The sequence below is a fragment of the Nothoprocta perdicaria genome, unplaced genomic scaffold (assembly GCF_003342845.1).
Source record: "Nothoprocta perdicaria isolate Ctin4 unplaced genomic scaffold, notPer1 scaffold_165, whole genome shotgun sequence".
Taxonomy (NCBI): Eukaryota; Metazoa; Chordata; class Aves; order Tinamiformes; family Tinamidae; genus Nothoprocta; species Nothoprocta perdicaria.
Window position 1 is genome coordinate 869,511 of NW_020454816.1, and position 15,547 is coordinate 885,057.

Consider the following 15,547-nt stretch of genomic DNA (forward strand, 5'->3'; position numbering starts at 1 on the left):
TGAAGTCATGCTGCATCAAAGAGAGATCTGCCAGTGTGTATGAGCTCTTGGAGAAAAGGGCTTTACCAGAAATAGCCTGCTATGAAGCGTGCTGCACGCTGAAAGGTGCTACACAGACCACTCAGCTCTACCAAGCTACAAGTGGTTTCTCTGCTATTACAAATCTCCATCCAACTTCAAGCCTARCAAATAACAAATTAAAAACAAAACATAGTCGTCTCAGAGGAGAAAGTACCACGGAACAGCAGAAATCAAGGTAACACGATAAAAACAGGATTCATTGGTATCATTGCCTTCTTCAAAACAGACCCAAACCAGCAGCTGCCATACCTGATATACATCCCTTCACGGTTAATGTCTTTGTAGAAATTCTAGGGACAGAAACATTTTTTAAATGTTACTTTCTAATCTCTCTTATTGAAACACAAAATAAAATATTTATGCTGATAATAAATAAAAATAATAAAATAAAAAAAATAAATAAAATAAAAATAAAAATAAAAATAAATAAAATAAATAAAAATAAATAAATAATAAATAAATAAATAAATAAATAAATAAAAATAAATAAAAATAAAAATAAAATAAAAATAAAAAAATAAATAAAATAAAATATTTATGCTTTTCAGTTGTATTGAACACAAAACATTATTCTGTATTTGAACACATTTTTCAGTTAAAAACTTACAGGTGAAATTATGAATATCAYTGTAAGATAAACATTATTTATAAAACATTTGAACTTTAGATCTAGTACTATTGCTTTTTCAGTTAATATTTTAATTAGTTAATAGTAAATGCTATTATAGTTACACAGTAAATATCTTAATTTGCTAAAGAAATCATTTGTCACAGCTTTCTTATGGAGAAGAGTAAAATATGGTTATCCAAGGGCATTAATACACAATATGACATGCTCTGGCTATAGCTGCTGGCTACAGAAGATGGGACTGAAGTTGATATCACTGCTGTGCTATATGTGTGGCCTATCTTTAAGGTGGACACTTRTCACACAGATTTAAGCATCCTTTCCATACTGCACATGCAATGTAATGCTCAAACACCTTAATCTTCACTCTACCTTCACAAGGGCTTGCTGCTTGGATGAGCAGATGAGATGCTACTCACCTGTTTGCAGTACCTGAATTCACTGAAGTACCTCTGCTTTGCCAAGCAACGTAACAACATAAGGGAAAGGATGACATGTAAAAATTAAGGGAAAAAAAACAATCCCTTGTCTCGGGTTTAAATCTCTCCTGAGTGATGTGAATCACCTCGCAGGAAGATCTGCTCTCCTCTTTCACACGCGTCTCCCACGGGGGTTGCGGGAGGGAACATACCAGGAGGTTCACGGTGCAGCTCATGCGGTTGTCCTTGCTCTCGTCACTCATCACAGCCCGGTAATCCAGCAGCTTCGCCAAGAGCCCTTTAACCAGGTTGACAAAACTTTCAACCGAGTTACAAATGTCCGGATACTGAGAGGCACACTCCATGAGACTGCAAACACAGGCCACAAAATTATTTTACAGTGCTGTCAAAATGAAGGTCCCAGCAGTTCAAACTGTTTGAACCTCCAGGCAAAGTATTGTCATAAAATGCTACCACTGCAGAGCACASTGGAATTCCCTTTGTGGAGTAGTAATTTAAGACATCCAAGAGACAGAGAAAAAAACAGAAAGTAAAATATTTACTCTTCTTGTCTGAAAAGGACTGCAAATTCAAGAGAACACATGTGTATTTTTAAAATGGAGTCCACTTGTGTCTGTGGAATCTGCATGAATATGAACTCAGGTCTCTTGAGCATCACACTACTACACCAAGTTCTGGACCTTCCTTTCCTCTGCTAGCATGGAGCAGCAAATGCAGCAATTCCTTCCTTCTCTCTGTGAAGTTACCTTTCAGCAGAATGTGCAAACTGAGCTGARAAACTAAAATTTTAGTTAAACGTTCTAAAAAGACTTCACCAGAGCCTTTTTCCTTTAAGAAAACCAAATGACAAACTTGCTGTGCAGCCAGGAAATGCAGTTAGAGCTCTTTTCCTAAGGAGATGACAAAGGGAGCTTTATACATCAGTGATAGTTTTTCAGTTTACATTTGCACATGCTGTTTCTAGAAAGCACTGAAGTGATCAAGGAGCACAAGTTTCACATTCCTCTCAGCTTTGTTCCTTTAGGTTCCTAACCACAACTGGCTCTTACATTTTGTATCCTTAGGATAATATGTTGGTTTATTTTAGGTCCTCTAATATTTACACTCTGGGCTATCTACTAAAATAAACAAACCTGAGCTGTTTAAATATAGGAAATGGTTACTAGCATCTCATTAAGAATGATTTTCTTTCTTTGCTTAAAAGCTGTTTTCCCCTTAGATTCTCATCTTGCATTGGGCCTCTGTCTGACAAAATCYATTCTATTTTTACTTTAACATACACACACTAGTCATTACATGCATATTGAGCATATTCTCTTCATAACATAGAAAAACCACTGTGCATGTCCCATGGAAAAAAGGGCAAGCTAGCAATTGCAAAATGCTCACTGATACTGCGCTGAGTGCCTAAGTAGGGCAGTTTCAATGATACATTTTCCATGATTCTTGACCTCTTAGTGTTTCATTAATCGTTTTCAATTTATATGCAAAAATATTTAATAATTTATAATTAATCCTTAAGGAAGTGCACTATTCTTTAAACTTTCACTATAAAGTACTCTTTTTAATTAATTGTAGAATCCTTTCTCTACTTTTCAGAATCACTTAGGTTTTCTTCAGAAAATACATATTCATACTAACTTCTACTGAAAAAAAGTCCTCCAAATATAGGCCTAGAATAGAGCCTCAGCCAAGAACCAGTCTTCAACTTCTCATTCAAGCAAAGTACAGCCAGCACCTAAGGTTTATTSCTTTGTTTGCACAGGTCCCAATTATACCAGTTCTTCTAAAAAGAGCTTGAAAAAGCTTTTCCAAGTTCTTCTCTAAAGCTTTGATGCAAGAGGACACCCTCTGGGGAAACAATGAGATGTCCTGAAACATCTTCTATATTTTTTCTATAGCATTACTTACATCGACTCAAACAACTGCATATATTGTTCATCTCCACGTCCTCCTTCCACCTCATGGTCCAACTTCAAAATTATTTCATTTTCAAACTAACAAATAAAGAACAAAAACAAATCCCAGTTGAAATAACACAATCCATACTATCTTCTGATAATCATGTCTCAATAAAAAGTGCTAAGCTAACCTGAGGACACAGGGTTACTGAGTCTAGAATAGGGTTTTTAAGAGCTTAAGTAGGAAGGAACGCTATGCAAACAGTCAAAACCAACGACCTAAGAWGTGAAATCACCAACACCAATAGTTTGACATCTTAAAAATGCAATAAGCTCTAGTCAAAATTCTCTGGAGAAGTTTAAGGTCAGAAATATAACCTTAATTCTTATAGAAACAGAAGCACGTCAGAYTATTTTAACCCAGCACTTAGCAGGATCATACCACAATGTTAAATGTTACTGTGTTGCAGTATTAATGTACAATTCTAATTTGTCATTTCAAATCTCTTGCAATATATTGTATAGAAGAAACTGCTTTGTCATATGGAAAATGCTAAAACAATTTGCCATGTTTAAGTGAGAAGCTGTCATAAGTTTGCAAGGTCTTTACCAAACATTACACACACTTCATTCAAGTTGAAGAAATGAAGAAAGTGGAAATTATAAAATAGCATGAGTACTGCTTTCATCTCCAAGAGGCTTAAAATGCTAAGATCTGTATGTTCAAAAGTTTCATTGAAAGATGATACTTCATAGCAACAGTGGAAACACACAAAAAAAGGAAWTTTATAATGAAAAATACCAGCTGAAAAGCTAAAAGCAAACAAAAAATCTTGAGTCAGTTGGAAATTTACTGAGAAAAGATTTTTAAGAAAAATATCCTCCTTTGTCTATATTGTCTAGCACAGACATAGGCATTTTGCATGCAATTATGGGCTAAAGCCATGAATAAAGTTGTTCTTCAGACACAACTTAAAACAATTTAGAAACAGAAAGAAAGAAASAAACAAACAAAGAACATTCCAAAGRGCTGAATTTAAAATAAACTTACTACAAATATTAAGCCTGGAAAACGAAAACTACTTCATGTTGTACAGAAAKGTTGTATGGCAAAATAATAACTTAATTCAGTAAGTTCAGCAAAAATAAATCTTAATGTTGAAGTCCTGTAGGTTTAAAGATGTTAGAAAAATCGTAAGAGGCAGCTGGGCTATTAGCATAATTTTTCCAAAGCTTCAAATATTGTGTGTCAAATAAAGAGGCATCTTTTTGTACCTGCAGCTTGGAAACAGCAGAAATAGAAGCCAGGTATCCAAAGGAACGCCCTGGTGGGCAGAGTCACCCTTATTAACTGCCCTCTAACACGTTTTATCCTCCGTGGCAGCCTCAGCAGCCCTCCCTGAGCCCCCTCATCGTTTCCAAGCCTCTTGGCTGATCATTTCCTCTGATTTTCATTCTTTGGGATATCTTTTTAGTTTCTTAGATTAAAATCTTACAGTTTATAAAGCATTCTAACATTATACAGAGTGTCTACCAGAGGCTCTAGCACTAATACATCCCCATGAGCATTCTTCAGTTTACATTTCTTACCATTTTTTTTTCAATTAGATGTCATTTCAATTAGATCTTTTATGCTCTGCTGTGCAGCAACCAACTTAACAGGACTTGGACTTGAGGTCTAGACTGGGCACTGCGGGGARGCTGCACATCCCATTCTGCTTCTTGCCCAGCTACATGTATCGTGCTCAGATATCATCAGCCACAACAGCCATTTGTAAAGAATTGGCACCATCAGAAATTTAGAAGTTCATAATGTCAACACATATTTAGTTGCTGCTAATATCGCTGCGATTGTCTGCTTTATGCATAGCTCCTAATCCTTCCCCCTACTGAAGTCTTTGGATAGCCTAAGTATAAATTACTCAGATGGAGCAAACATGCATTGATTTTCTGTTCCTATTTTTTCTGTCTAAGCACTGCACGCTTCATATTCCCTTAAACACTGAATGGGAAGGCAGCAGCAAGGCAAAGTGCTCGCGTTGGCTGCGTGTGCGAGTCAAGGCGAGGCGGGCATTGCCGCTGCAAAGGAGCTCGCTCGTGCCGGGGCGGCCGCGCGGCGCAGTCAAGGGCAGCACGAGCGAAGCCCGCGCGCATCGCAAGGCACCCGAGAGACAGCGAGCCTCCCCGGARCCATGGATGTGGCCCTGGGGCAGAGCTTTCCAACATCCGCATTCAAACTCAGAGTTTGAGGTTAAAAATCCGACGTGCGTGCCTCCAGAGGGAGGCTCTTCGTGCGGGAACTGCTCAGCCTTCCTCTATCGGCATCCAACGCAACAGGCAGATGCAGCCCATCCAGCCCCAGGTGTGCAGGGCCTCYGGGATGCTGCGAACGGCTCTTGGTGGGAAGAAGCCCCAAGTGTGCTCTGCTTTCTCCCAGAAAGAGAAACCAAACAAGAGGGAACCTTATTTCTTCTGAAGAGCCCACCAACACTTTGGGCTTGTCAGGAGTACTTCACAAAGGCATCTTGGCCCTCTCTGTTACTTGTTGGGTTTGCTTCACTAGCAACCTCTCAACTCTAATTAGAGGCCAGAACTGCAGACTGCCAGTGGAGCAGAACATACTGCACCAGTACCAGTGAATAAGGTGCTTTCACTGAAATGCAGAGGGGTGCTGCAAAACAGCACAGGAAAAAAATTACCCTTTCTGGTCCAGGCTGAAAAGCAGTTTAGAGGGCTCAGAATTCATCTCTATTTAGTGGGTCTAAGATAAGCAGCCCGTGGTTTCAGGATAAGGCAGCATTAAACAAAAGCACCCAATGCAATCAGTTTGCAGACAGAAACCTGCGAATGCAGCACAGTCGGTTCAAAATCACCCTGCTCTTAAATCCTTCTGCAGTACTTATTCAGTGGGGAGGGGATCGATTACTTCTCTAAGAGGCAATAATTTCCCAGATGCTGGATCTGACCAAAAACCTCTTTCTAAGCATCTTTCCTGCAGACTCACAACAAGCTGCAAAAGAGCTGGTTGCTTGAACCAAATAAATAAGAGCTGGCAGGAAGGCACAAAAAAGTTTTTGTGTCTCTGTGCTAAAATTCAGCCCTGGTAAGGATACCAACTCCACGAACTTCAATAGAGTGCGTCTAACTGTACCTGGCAGAGCTTGGCTAAAAAACTGCCTGCTTAGCTCATGAAAAGACTGCAAAGGCCTCCACACCCTTGAATACACTTCACCCACCACATATCATCTGTTTTTCCTACATGGATTTGTCKAAAGCATCAAGCTATTGAAAACTTTGGTTTTGCTAATGAGATGATTTCACGTGTTTCTAAAATCCTTCAGTATAATAAAATTGCAGAAATATGAAATATGTGAGTATGAATATGGTGTTTAGAGCAAGGAGAACCCTCACAGTCACTACTACAGTGACGAGCAGCTTCACAAGGAAGAAACATCCTCCCTTTAGTGGGACACGCAACAACAGTCCCAGCCACCTGCTCATTTCAACACCGCGCAGCAAGGCAAGTACGTGTGGAGTATTTCCACGGATGGAGGATATTAGAGAGAGCAACGGATGGAAGATATTCAAGGGAATATTCCAAATGAGAACAGAAAGTTTTATGTGGAAAAAGCAGTATGAATACAGATGAATTAAGCTTTCCTAAGGCAAAGTTAAATCTTTAACATGACTCACATCCATGTTTACTTCAATGATATTTTCTTTTACTCTGTGAAGAGCTAATCTGTTGGTTCTGCTTTCTAAAATATGTTTTTTAAAGCAAGGGTTTTTTTTGAAAAAAAAAAAAGAAAAAATCTTTTCATGTCACATTATCAGTTACAGCAAATGCTACTAGTTTGCTCGATGATATGGCCCTGCTTTGGGAAGTMGTGATAAAATATAAAGTTTAATCCTATGAGAAAAGATGACTTAATATTTGAAGAATGAGATTCTCTTAACATGGGGTATCTGCCAGTGGCAACTTGCTTCCCTTCCTATCTGCTGGAGAAGTGGGATTATGTGTAGCAATAAGTTAATTGTATCCACTTACATCTAACACAATCACAACAACTTGCCTTTCTGACGTTGTTAGCTCTCAGAGCTAATAATAGACAGAGCCTTGACGGTTAAAATTAGAAGGTAATAGAGCCTTCCTCCCTACATTGAGTTAGACTTAAAATTACAAGTTTTCACAAAATTTCTTCTGGCATGGAAGTTACCTGTGCAAAGGAAAAATGAAGAGCCACAAAGAAAATGTGGACATCATAGACCTCCTTTATATGAAATAGGTCTGTAAGTAATAAGCCATTCTTATGATGACTACAGGTGGAATATGTTTTCTCTAGGATTAGTTATAATTTCCTAGAAATAGCTAAATAATTTGCCTGTTTGAAAAATTTAAATGACCTTTATAGACGTGCCTCTCTTGGTGTATGCGTTTCCACAGGAGTCATGTGAGCAGAAGCACAAACTCTGCAGGGGACAGAGCAAGGYAGAGCCCTGAGCAAGCAGGGGCCCAACGCACACAGCCATAGAGAAAAAGAATTAATAAATTCTGCTTTAACTGAATGCCAGTAATATCTAGGCTCGAGTGGCAAAGGCAGCCTTGAAATGAAACTYCAATATTACTAAAGTTATATACTAAAGCTTTAATAAAATATAAAATGCCAACTTTATTTCCAAATTTTCCACTGTTAAAAACTAGTGTTTACATCTGTGTAGCAAATCTTGTTCGATTCATATTCTTTGCCTTTTCTACATGAAATAGTAAGAATTTTAAATAATAAAACACTATGCACCTTTCCTTCAAAAGTATATCTTTAAAAATTACCTGAATTGCCAAACTTACAAAAGCAATTTTGAGAAATTTACCTTAATTATCACACCCATAGGAATATAGACAGAAAACCAATCTAGAACAGTAAGTCATTTTAGTTTTTCTGAAGTAAACACTCAGATCCCTAACACATGCCTGCTAACTCACTAAATTAGTGCAATCTGATCAAAATCATTATCTATTATTCTTAAACTGCAATAAAGGCAATGTTCTCACCCTTGGGCAATTAAAAAATGCCACCTGAGGCCTATTTATGTAAGAAGTGATTTAAGGGTCAGCTGAGTATCCAGCATCTCCTGCGCTCCGGAGCCGGTGCCCTTGTTAATCAGGCAGTTGGATGTGGTTCCCGGGTTCTTCATCCGTACAGATCTGTGCWGCTCTCCCAGGAGAGAGAGGATATGCCAAGAGCAGGAAAATATTTTTAAGGCGGCAAACATAGGGCTATTAGGACATGGAGGGAACAGATGCACAAAAGCAAATGTGTTTTAATCTTGGCCTTAAACCAAAAGCTTTGTGCTAAAATACAGACCAAAATGGAAATTCCATCTGCTGGTTTGCTCCATGCTTAGCTGACCCAAAAATGCCACATATGACTTAAAGCATTAAACATAGCTGGGTATTAAAGAGCGGCATATTTATACTTTCCTATGAATCTCTAAAATTATGGCTTAAGTTTGTCACTTACTGCTGCACAGACTGCCCTGAATGAATTCCTGGGGCAAASCCGGTGCTGACACCTCCACTGCAAGGACCCAGCAAGGGGAGCGGCCGCCCCACAGAGCCTGCAGAGAACTGAAGGGCTCGGGACAGAATGACAGGGCTCAATGTCCACGGACGCTCTGTAGCAGGGTCAGGAGATTGACGTTATATTTCCAAGTGCCCTGTCCCATGAAATGCACTCATTTGCCACTCAGGAGTTTCACGCTTATAATAAATTACAATAGTCAGGTATTTCTTTCTTGAGAGTAAAAAGATTTCCGAGTGGGGGAAAAAAAGAAGGCGTAATCATTGCTGACACCAACAAAACCTGTTCTCCAATATACTTTTTGAATGTTCTTCCTTTTATTCTTAATATTTTGCATTTTAGCTTCTGTAAGCAGAAAACCCCTTCTACATATATTTACCAAAAATAAACTCATTACATGACATATTAATGAGATTTCACACAGAGTATGAGGTTTTCTGCTGGGCATGTTTTCCACAATGCTATCATTAAACAGTTTCTACACAACTTTCTTATTATTACCTTTTTGAATTCTCCTGTCCTTTGATATTCACATAGCATCATGTCAAAGAAGATGGGGATTGTGGCTTTTCGTAGTTCACCTTCCGGAATAAGAGTCATTTCCAAGATGGGCCCGACCATTCCCGGAATAAAACAGATCTTATTATTTCCTAAAACAGAATGGTAAATTTGAATAAGCAATAAAATAAAAATTAAAACTGTTAGGAAGTGACTTAGGCGATAAAACCATTTGAAACAGTATTGTAACCCTCTATGTCAGGAACAGTGTTAGAGTTGGTCACTTATCTCCACTCCTCAAAAGCAGACAGCGCATTAAGGTATATTCTCTCATTCCAAGAAGTTGGAATTCGGTACCAGATTTTTTTTTTTTTTTAAGCTTTTGGTACTTCCTTACAAGCGTTAACAAGTGGAAAATAATCAAAAAATATTTTTATTGTATTAATAACTAATATTAATACCCAATTCTAGCAGTAGAGGAGAACTATATGATATGTTTCCCTTTCTAGACTTTAGGAGTAAAAAATTCTTACGACTTCCACACTGACGTAACCCTAAGCATAACTGAATTATTATTTCAAAAGTTGTCTTCAAAAGACTGTGAAGAACCTTGTCATGACTGAATCACTTACAAATCCTACCTAATAGGTCTGTGCAACTTCTGGAGACTACAGGAATTCAKATATAATGTGACTTGGCATTTGCCTGCATGAATCTTGCTTTAATACATAACCCCTAAATGTGATTTAAATCTGAGACACCGCACTGCTTTTCTGCATACAGACTCCCTTCTGTTAAAAATGTAGTAGGAGCCTGAAAATTACAGAAAATAGATGGAAAGTGTATTTGTTATTATAAACAGAACTATGGCACATTTAGTTTGAAATATCTCTCAAACTGCAGGCCTCTTATTTATTAGAGGGCATGTAGATCAAATCATTTGCATAAACTAATAATGCATTTATGGTATTGAAAAACAAGCAATGCTTTGGTCTTCAACAAAGCTGACGAAATGTTTTAAAATTAGAGGTAATTTTTTTACTTTTCATTTATACTTTTCATACTTTTCAATGAACTTCTGATTATGACCGTTGGTAAAATATACTTTAAAATCCTAGTCTTTTTTATGTTAATTAAACAAAATATCATATCTATTGGAATAGCTTTTTGTTAACTATTTACAGAAGCACTGATTTGACAAGAAAAGAACGCAATTCAATTGAAGTATGTTAAAATTTTGAGTGTGCTAACAACATAGCCATAGCCATTAGGACCGTTGAACTGACACCCAGGGGCCAGACCAGAACTGCTTTGGCTCAAGAGACCTGAGAAGCAGTTAGAAAGAAACCAAAAGCTCATGTCTTTTCTGTGTTAATTTTCTGATTAATTTTTTTTTTTTTTTTGTAATTAGCTGAATGCAATTTGACATTAAGCTTGTATTTCAAAGAATAGTCATTATTATCATCACAATTATCACATTTCAAAATTCATATCTCACATTTCAGGAAAAAAGTATGTTGTTCATAGGATACATTACTGTTCCATCTATTCCAAACTCCCAAAGAAGCAACTGAAAAACAAGTCTGCTTATGAACTGTGGAACCATTAATGGTCCCATTCAAGGTTTAAATGCAAAGAGAATTCAACTCTTGAGTCTACTATTTCCTAGAACTGTGGAAACAGATGGATGCTTCTCAGGGAAGATTTATCTGGTTCTCAAGTCTCAGCAAGATGATGCTGAAATCCCTGGAGTTCGGTCATCTTTGTCTGAGGTCTGGGAAAATCTTGTGAGTTCTCTCAGGAAAAAAAAMAGGCATTAGCCAAAATGTTTCATATTGGCTGTGAGCTAAGCAGCAACAGGAAAAACGTATTTTAAAGTCAAATACTTTACAGAGCAAGTCACATCAGATTTATTTCCAGTGAAACATTACATCTGCTATGGACTTGATTGCAATTCAATTCGTGTGTTTACTCACCGAGTTTGTACCACATGTCACGGATAGCAAAGCCAATTAAACGTCTCATATCACCATATCTAGACAGAAAGAAAAAGGAAAGGATGACATCAGAATYGATGTCATCAATTTCTTACAAAGGTAAAAGATATAAAAGATAAAATGTAAGTATATTTTTTCACTTACTTATTTTGGATTTTGTTGTATTTTGCATGGGAAAAATTTTCTAGCTGGAGTGAATCTTGAGTAATAAAAGCCACAGCCAAATGAAAATAGTTGTTCCACAGCTGTAAATTGAATATAAGGAAGTTATAATGATTTTGAGCAAAGGAGGAGAGATATTAAACCATGTATAACGGTGAATAATTTATGAAACCAAATGATGCAAGCCAGATGAGATTCTTACCATTAGGCAAAAATATATATATCATTATTATTATGCAATTAGCAGGAAAGCAAGAGAGATGAATTTTAATAACCACTAGTAAGCATTTGCTCTGAATACCACAGCATCTGAATAAACATTGCTAAAAAAGATGTATATAAAATTCATTAGCAAACACCATTAAGCCACAAACCATAGCAGGACCAGTGCAAGGCAGAACACGTCAGTGAATCTTAACAGTGTGGCACTGGAGGCATCCAGTGCAACTRCACTGTATCTAAGGGCTTCTTCAAAAGGCATCTGCCATCTTCTCTTTGGATTCTGAATTAAGAGCAGGCTTGGGTGACATCCCAACCCACTGCAGCAAGAGCTCTCCACAGGAAACAAGGACAAAACAGGGCCTTGAGCAAGGAGCGCTGAGTCACCTACTGGAGCAGAGCAGCACCCTCGCATTCACAGCGCATAAACCTTCATTTCTGGACACAGTAATTCGTCCTCCAGATAACCCAAACTAAATCCCTCTCTCATGTGCTAGACATGGGAAAGAAAAAAGGAACGGCACTAAAATTCATGGAGTCCCAAAYTGTCACATTTGSTTAATGGACGATTATTCAGTAACAGCTCAAGAAAATATTTACAAAAGCTTCAAGTTGCATGTCAAGACCTCTACGTGAGTGACCTCCGTCCACTGCAATCTGGAAAACTCTTGYGCAGAAATAACCACAAAGAACAGACAGCAACACCCCAAAAACACAACACGAAGGATAAAGGCACTTCCTACAGTAAGGGAAACTCTCTAGCACCCTCTTTTGTGTCAGAAYGCTCCGGTGTTTCATTTACTCCTGCTGTATGGAGCCCAAGCCTTTACTGAAGCTCTCCCCAGCAGACTGTGGGTGCTCAGAGGCCCTTTGGAGCCTGTTTCGGTCTGTAGGCACCCAGAGAGCACAGCTCTCCTTGGGGCAGGTTCACCCAGGGCCCAGCAGCACCGCACTCCAATAATCSGATACGTTTTACACCAGCCAAAGATGGTCTGAATTCATCCAAGCCATTCCCAGCTTTACTAGAAACTCYATTTGGATATTAACACTAAGGCAACAGCCTTTTTTTCCTAATGAACATCAGAACGATGATGTTCATATCTAATTTTTTTTTTACAGCTTCAATTAGCACACACCAGCTCAGGGAATGTTTCCCCCACAAGAAATGCTAATCATGCTCCAAAGGGCCTGTTTTTCCTCTCATCAAAATAGAGGGGTTTGACTTGAAAAGCTCTCTATTTGTCAGCACATGTGAAATACCCTCTGCAGAGGCCAATTACACCAGGAACATGGAAAACCTCTCCAACCATTCCTGCCTGGAATGCCAGGTTCACAGACTGACCTCAACTGACAACATCCCTCTGTGTATAAGAGCTAAGTGAACACGAAGCAGGTGGATTTCTGATTCTTTTTTTTTTTTTTTTTTTTTTTTGAGAACACTCAAGGTCCCTTCCCATGAGAACACACGACAGCTAACATATGGGAAAGTTTATAAATAATATATAACAAGGAACTTGTCATGCCATAAGGAAGAGGGGTCTGGAAGATCACTGGGAGAGCTACCAAATGTGCAGACTCCAGCAGAGCATCACGCTGCTTCCCTCCCCATAGAACCTGCAAAGCCAGGGGCTCCTCCGCACCATTTCCCACGCCTACCTTGGACCCATCATGTCTGTCCTCTGCGGGTGTTTTTGTTCAGCTCTTTCAACTGAATGTAAAAAAAGGGCAGGAGATTTTCTTTGGAAGACTTAAATGAAAGGAACATTTAAAACAATGGCTCCATTCAAATGACTTAGCTAAGTAAAAGGATATTTAGACTGATATTTTTGAATATTTGATAAAAAGTTATGCTATTAAAAATATTCAAACATTTCACAGTATTTAAAAGATTAGATAGTATTTTTATAACTTTACTTGGAAATACTACGGGAAACACGAGCTCAGATCCTTGAGACCAGCAGRCGGATTTCAAAAAGACACTGGGTTCATTGCTTTGACTTTGTAGAAAMATGGTACTTATTCTCCACATAGGTGTTAAATGCCAAGAACCCTGAGCTGCTAAGGTGTTGAGTCAGGCACACGATATTTTAGCATGTGATAATTTTATCTCAGTCATGTTTTCTCTCATATACTGAAATATATTTTTTCCACCAATTAAAATGATATAACTTACAACAAATACCTGTTTTGAGGTAGTCACTTAAATATACACAACTTGAGCAAGTGAATACTAACTTGTTTTTAAAATAGCTCAAAATAGCTCTGAATTGATCACAAATATTAGGATTCAAGCATCGCTTCTCAGATGCTTCTGTCAAGATATATACAGATGTCTGATTTGTGATCAGATGCACTGCATAAAGATGATGAAAGAATCAGCATATTGATTTGTTTGCCTTTTTAAAGTATTTTCCTTAATCTCTATGGAAAGCAAGCGTTAGCAAAACAACGTGCCTTAAAAGGCTATATGCCAAATCTTCCAGAATACATATTCCATGAACTCCCTTTCATCCCAAACAATGAGTCCAATGCCAGAGGAAGACCCAGCAACACACTGGTGCAAGCATCAAAGAGGAACTGAAACGCTGATGCTTGACAATTTTCAAATGTACAATATGATGTACAGTATATAAATAAAACATAAAATTGCTAAAAGAGCTAGTATAACTGATCTAGTTAGCTAATTTCTCTAATGGATGTTTGCTAGAATGGGACACGCATTACATCATACAGGCTTCTACATGAGCCATCTCTTCGGGATATTTTGAATGTCCATGACTACCATATAAACACTCATATACAGAAAGGAGTATTTTCCCCTGTATATTTGTAATGCAGAGAAGCAAAATTAAAACATTTTAAATCTTTAGTTAGAAATGCCAAAGATCTACGTTGTGCAATGGTGACAGTGATGCTAAAAGTCAAGTTTCAGTCATGTCAACCTATTAACTATGGTGCCCAGCAAACGCAAGAAAGATGGGTAAAAAGAAGGCAAATAAGCATATTCTTTCAAATGAGGCATTGGCATTATATGGAATGGAGACAATGTCTTCTGTAATCAAAGTCTATGGCAGGGCTCTACCTGATGAACAAGAAATCATAAGTGCTGTAAGAGTACAGATTTAGAAGTATAATCCTTTCTAAAATCCTGTAAAAATACTGCTAATGAAGCTTAAGGGAAGCAGGGACCAGTAATCAACAGCACTATGTTCTGCACAACAGAAACTCTTTGATATCAGTGCCCGAGAGGACGACAAYAAAACAGATTCTGTTACCTCAATTCTGCCTGTCCCCAGTATGTGCAAAGCTGTCACCCCCCTTCAGAAMAATTACTGAAGAAAAGTAGCACAAAAATAGTCATTTCAAGGAATTAAGTGGCATTGAGGGTGGCAATGGTTGCTGTCTATATTAGGGTGCTGCTGTATTTGGTTACCTGCCACCCTCCTAAAGCAGGTGATGGAGCCCTGAGTTGACACTGGAATCACAGCGGAGCCCGGGAGTGCTCTGCTCTCCTCGCCCAAGGTAACTCCTACCCAAGGACAGCGGCTACCATCAGAAAAAGGTTGCTTTGTTTATAAAAGGTTTGAACAACAACAGGTCTATTAAGACCTGTTATGCACATAGGCAAATGCAACTAAAGTCATAAGATGAAGCATAAGAATTAAAGATTGCTGCTTTCATTTTTCTGAAAGATCAACTGGAAAAAATGAACAGAACACTGTACTCAGGATAGTAATATATGATTTGCAATCTGGTTTTGTATCCTTTCATTCGTTTTATATAACAAACCTATCTCGCTTGTAATATAATTTCAAACAAATCCACAACCAGTGTCTTTGAATTGAATAATATTAGCTCGCACAGTACGTTACCTAATACACAGTCTAAAATGAGTATTTGCACTGACCACACAATCCTCTAGCCCATGCAAATACATATTTTAAAGCAATAAGCTAAAGGACAAATAAGAGGCTAACTCTAATTTAAGCRATCATTCGGCCGATGTGACACAATCCCTGCTGCAGGATCAAGTCTGCCTCAC

At 38.1% G+C, this 15,547-nt stretch overlaps 1 protein-coding gene across 1 annotated transcript in view; it reads right to left on the minus strand.

Moving 5' to 3' along the window:
- The window catches only part of DOCK2 (dedicator of cytokinesis 2), a 133,341-nt gene that overhangs the window by 25,473 nt on the left and 92,321 nt on the right, over nucleotides 1–15,547 (minus strand). Inside the window, exons 31-36 of the mRNA XM_026035679.1 lie at nucleotides 11,269–11,369; nucleotides 11,104–11,162; nucleotides 9,131–9,279; nucleotides 3,061–3,146; nucleotides 1,341–1,497; nucleotides 331–371 (exon numbers count right to left, since the gene is read on the minus strand). Of these exons, the coding sequence (XP_025891464.1) occupies nucleotides 331–371; nucleotides 1,341–1,497; nucleotides 3,061–3,146; nucleotides 9,131–9,279; nucleotides 11,104–11,162; nucleotides 11,269–11,369 (593 nt within the window). The remainder of the gene's footprint in view (nucleotides 1–330; nucleotides 372–1,340; nucleotides 1,498–3,060; nucleotides 3,147–9,130; nucleotides 9,280–11,103; nucleotides 11,163–11,268; nucleotides 11,370–15,547) is intronic.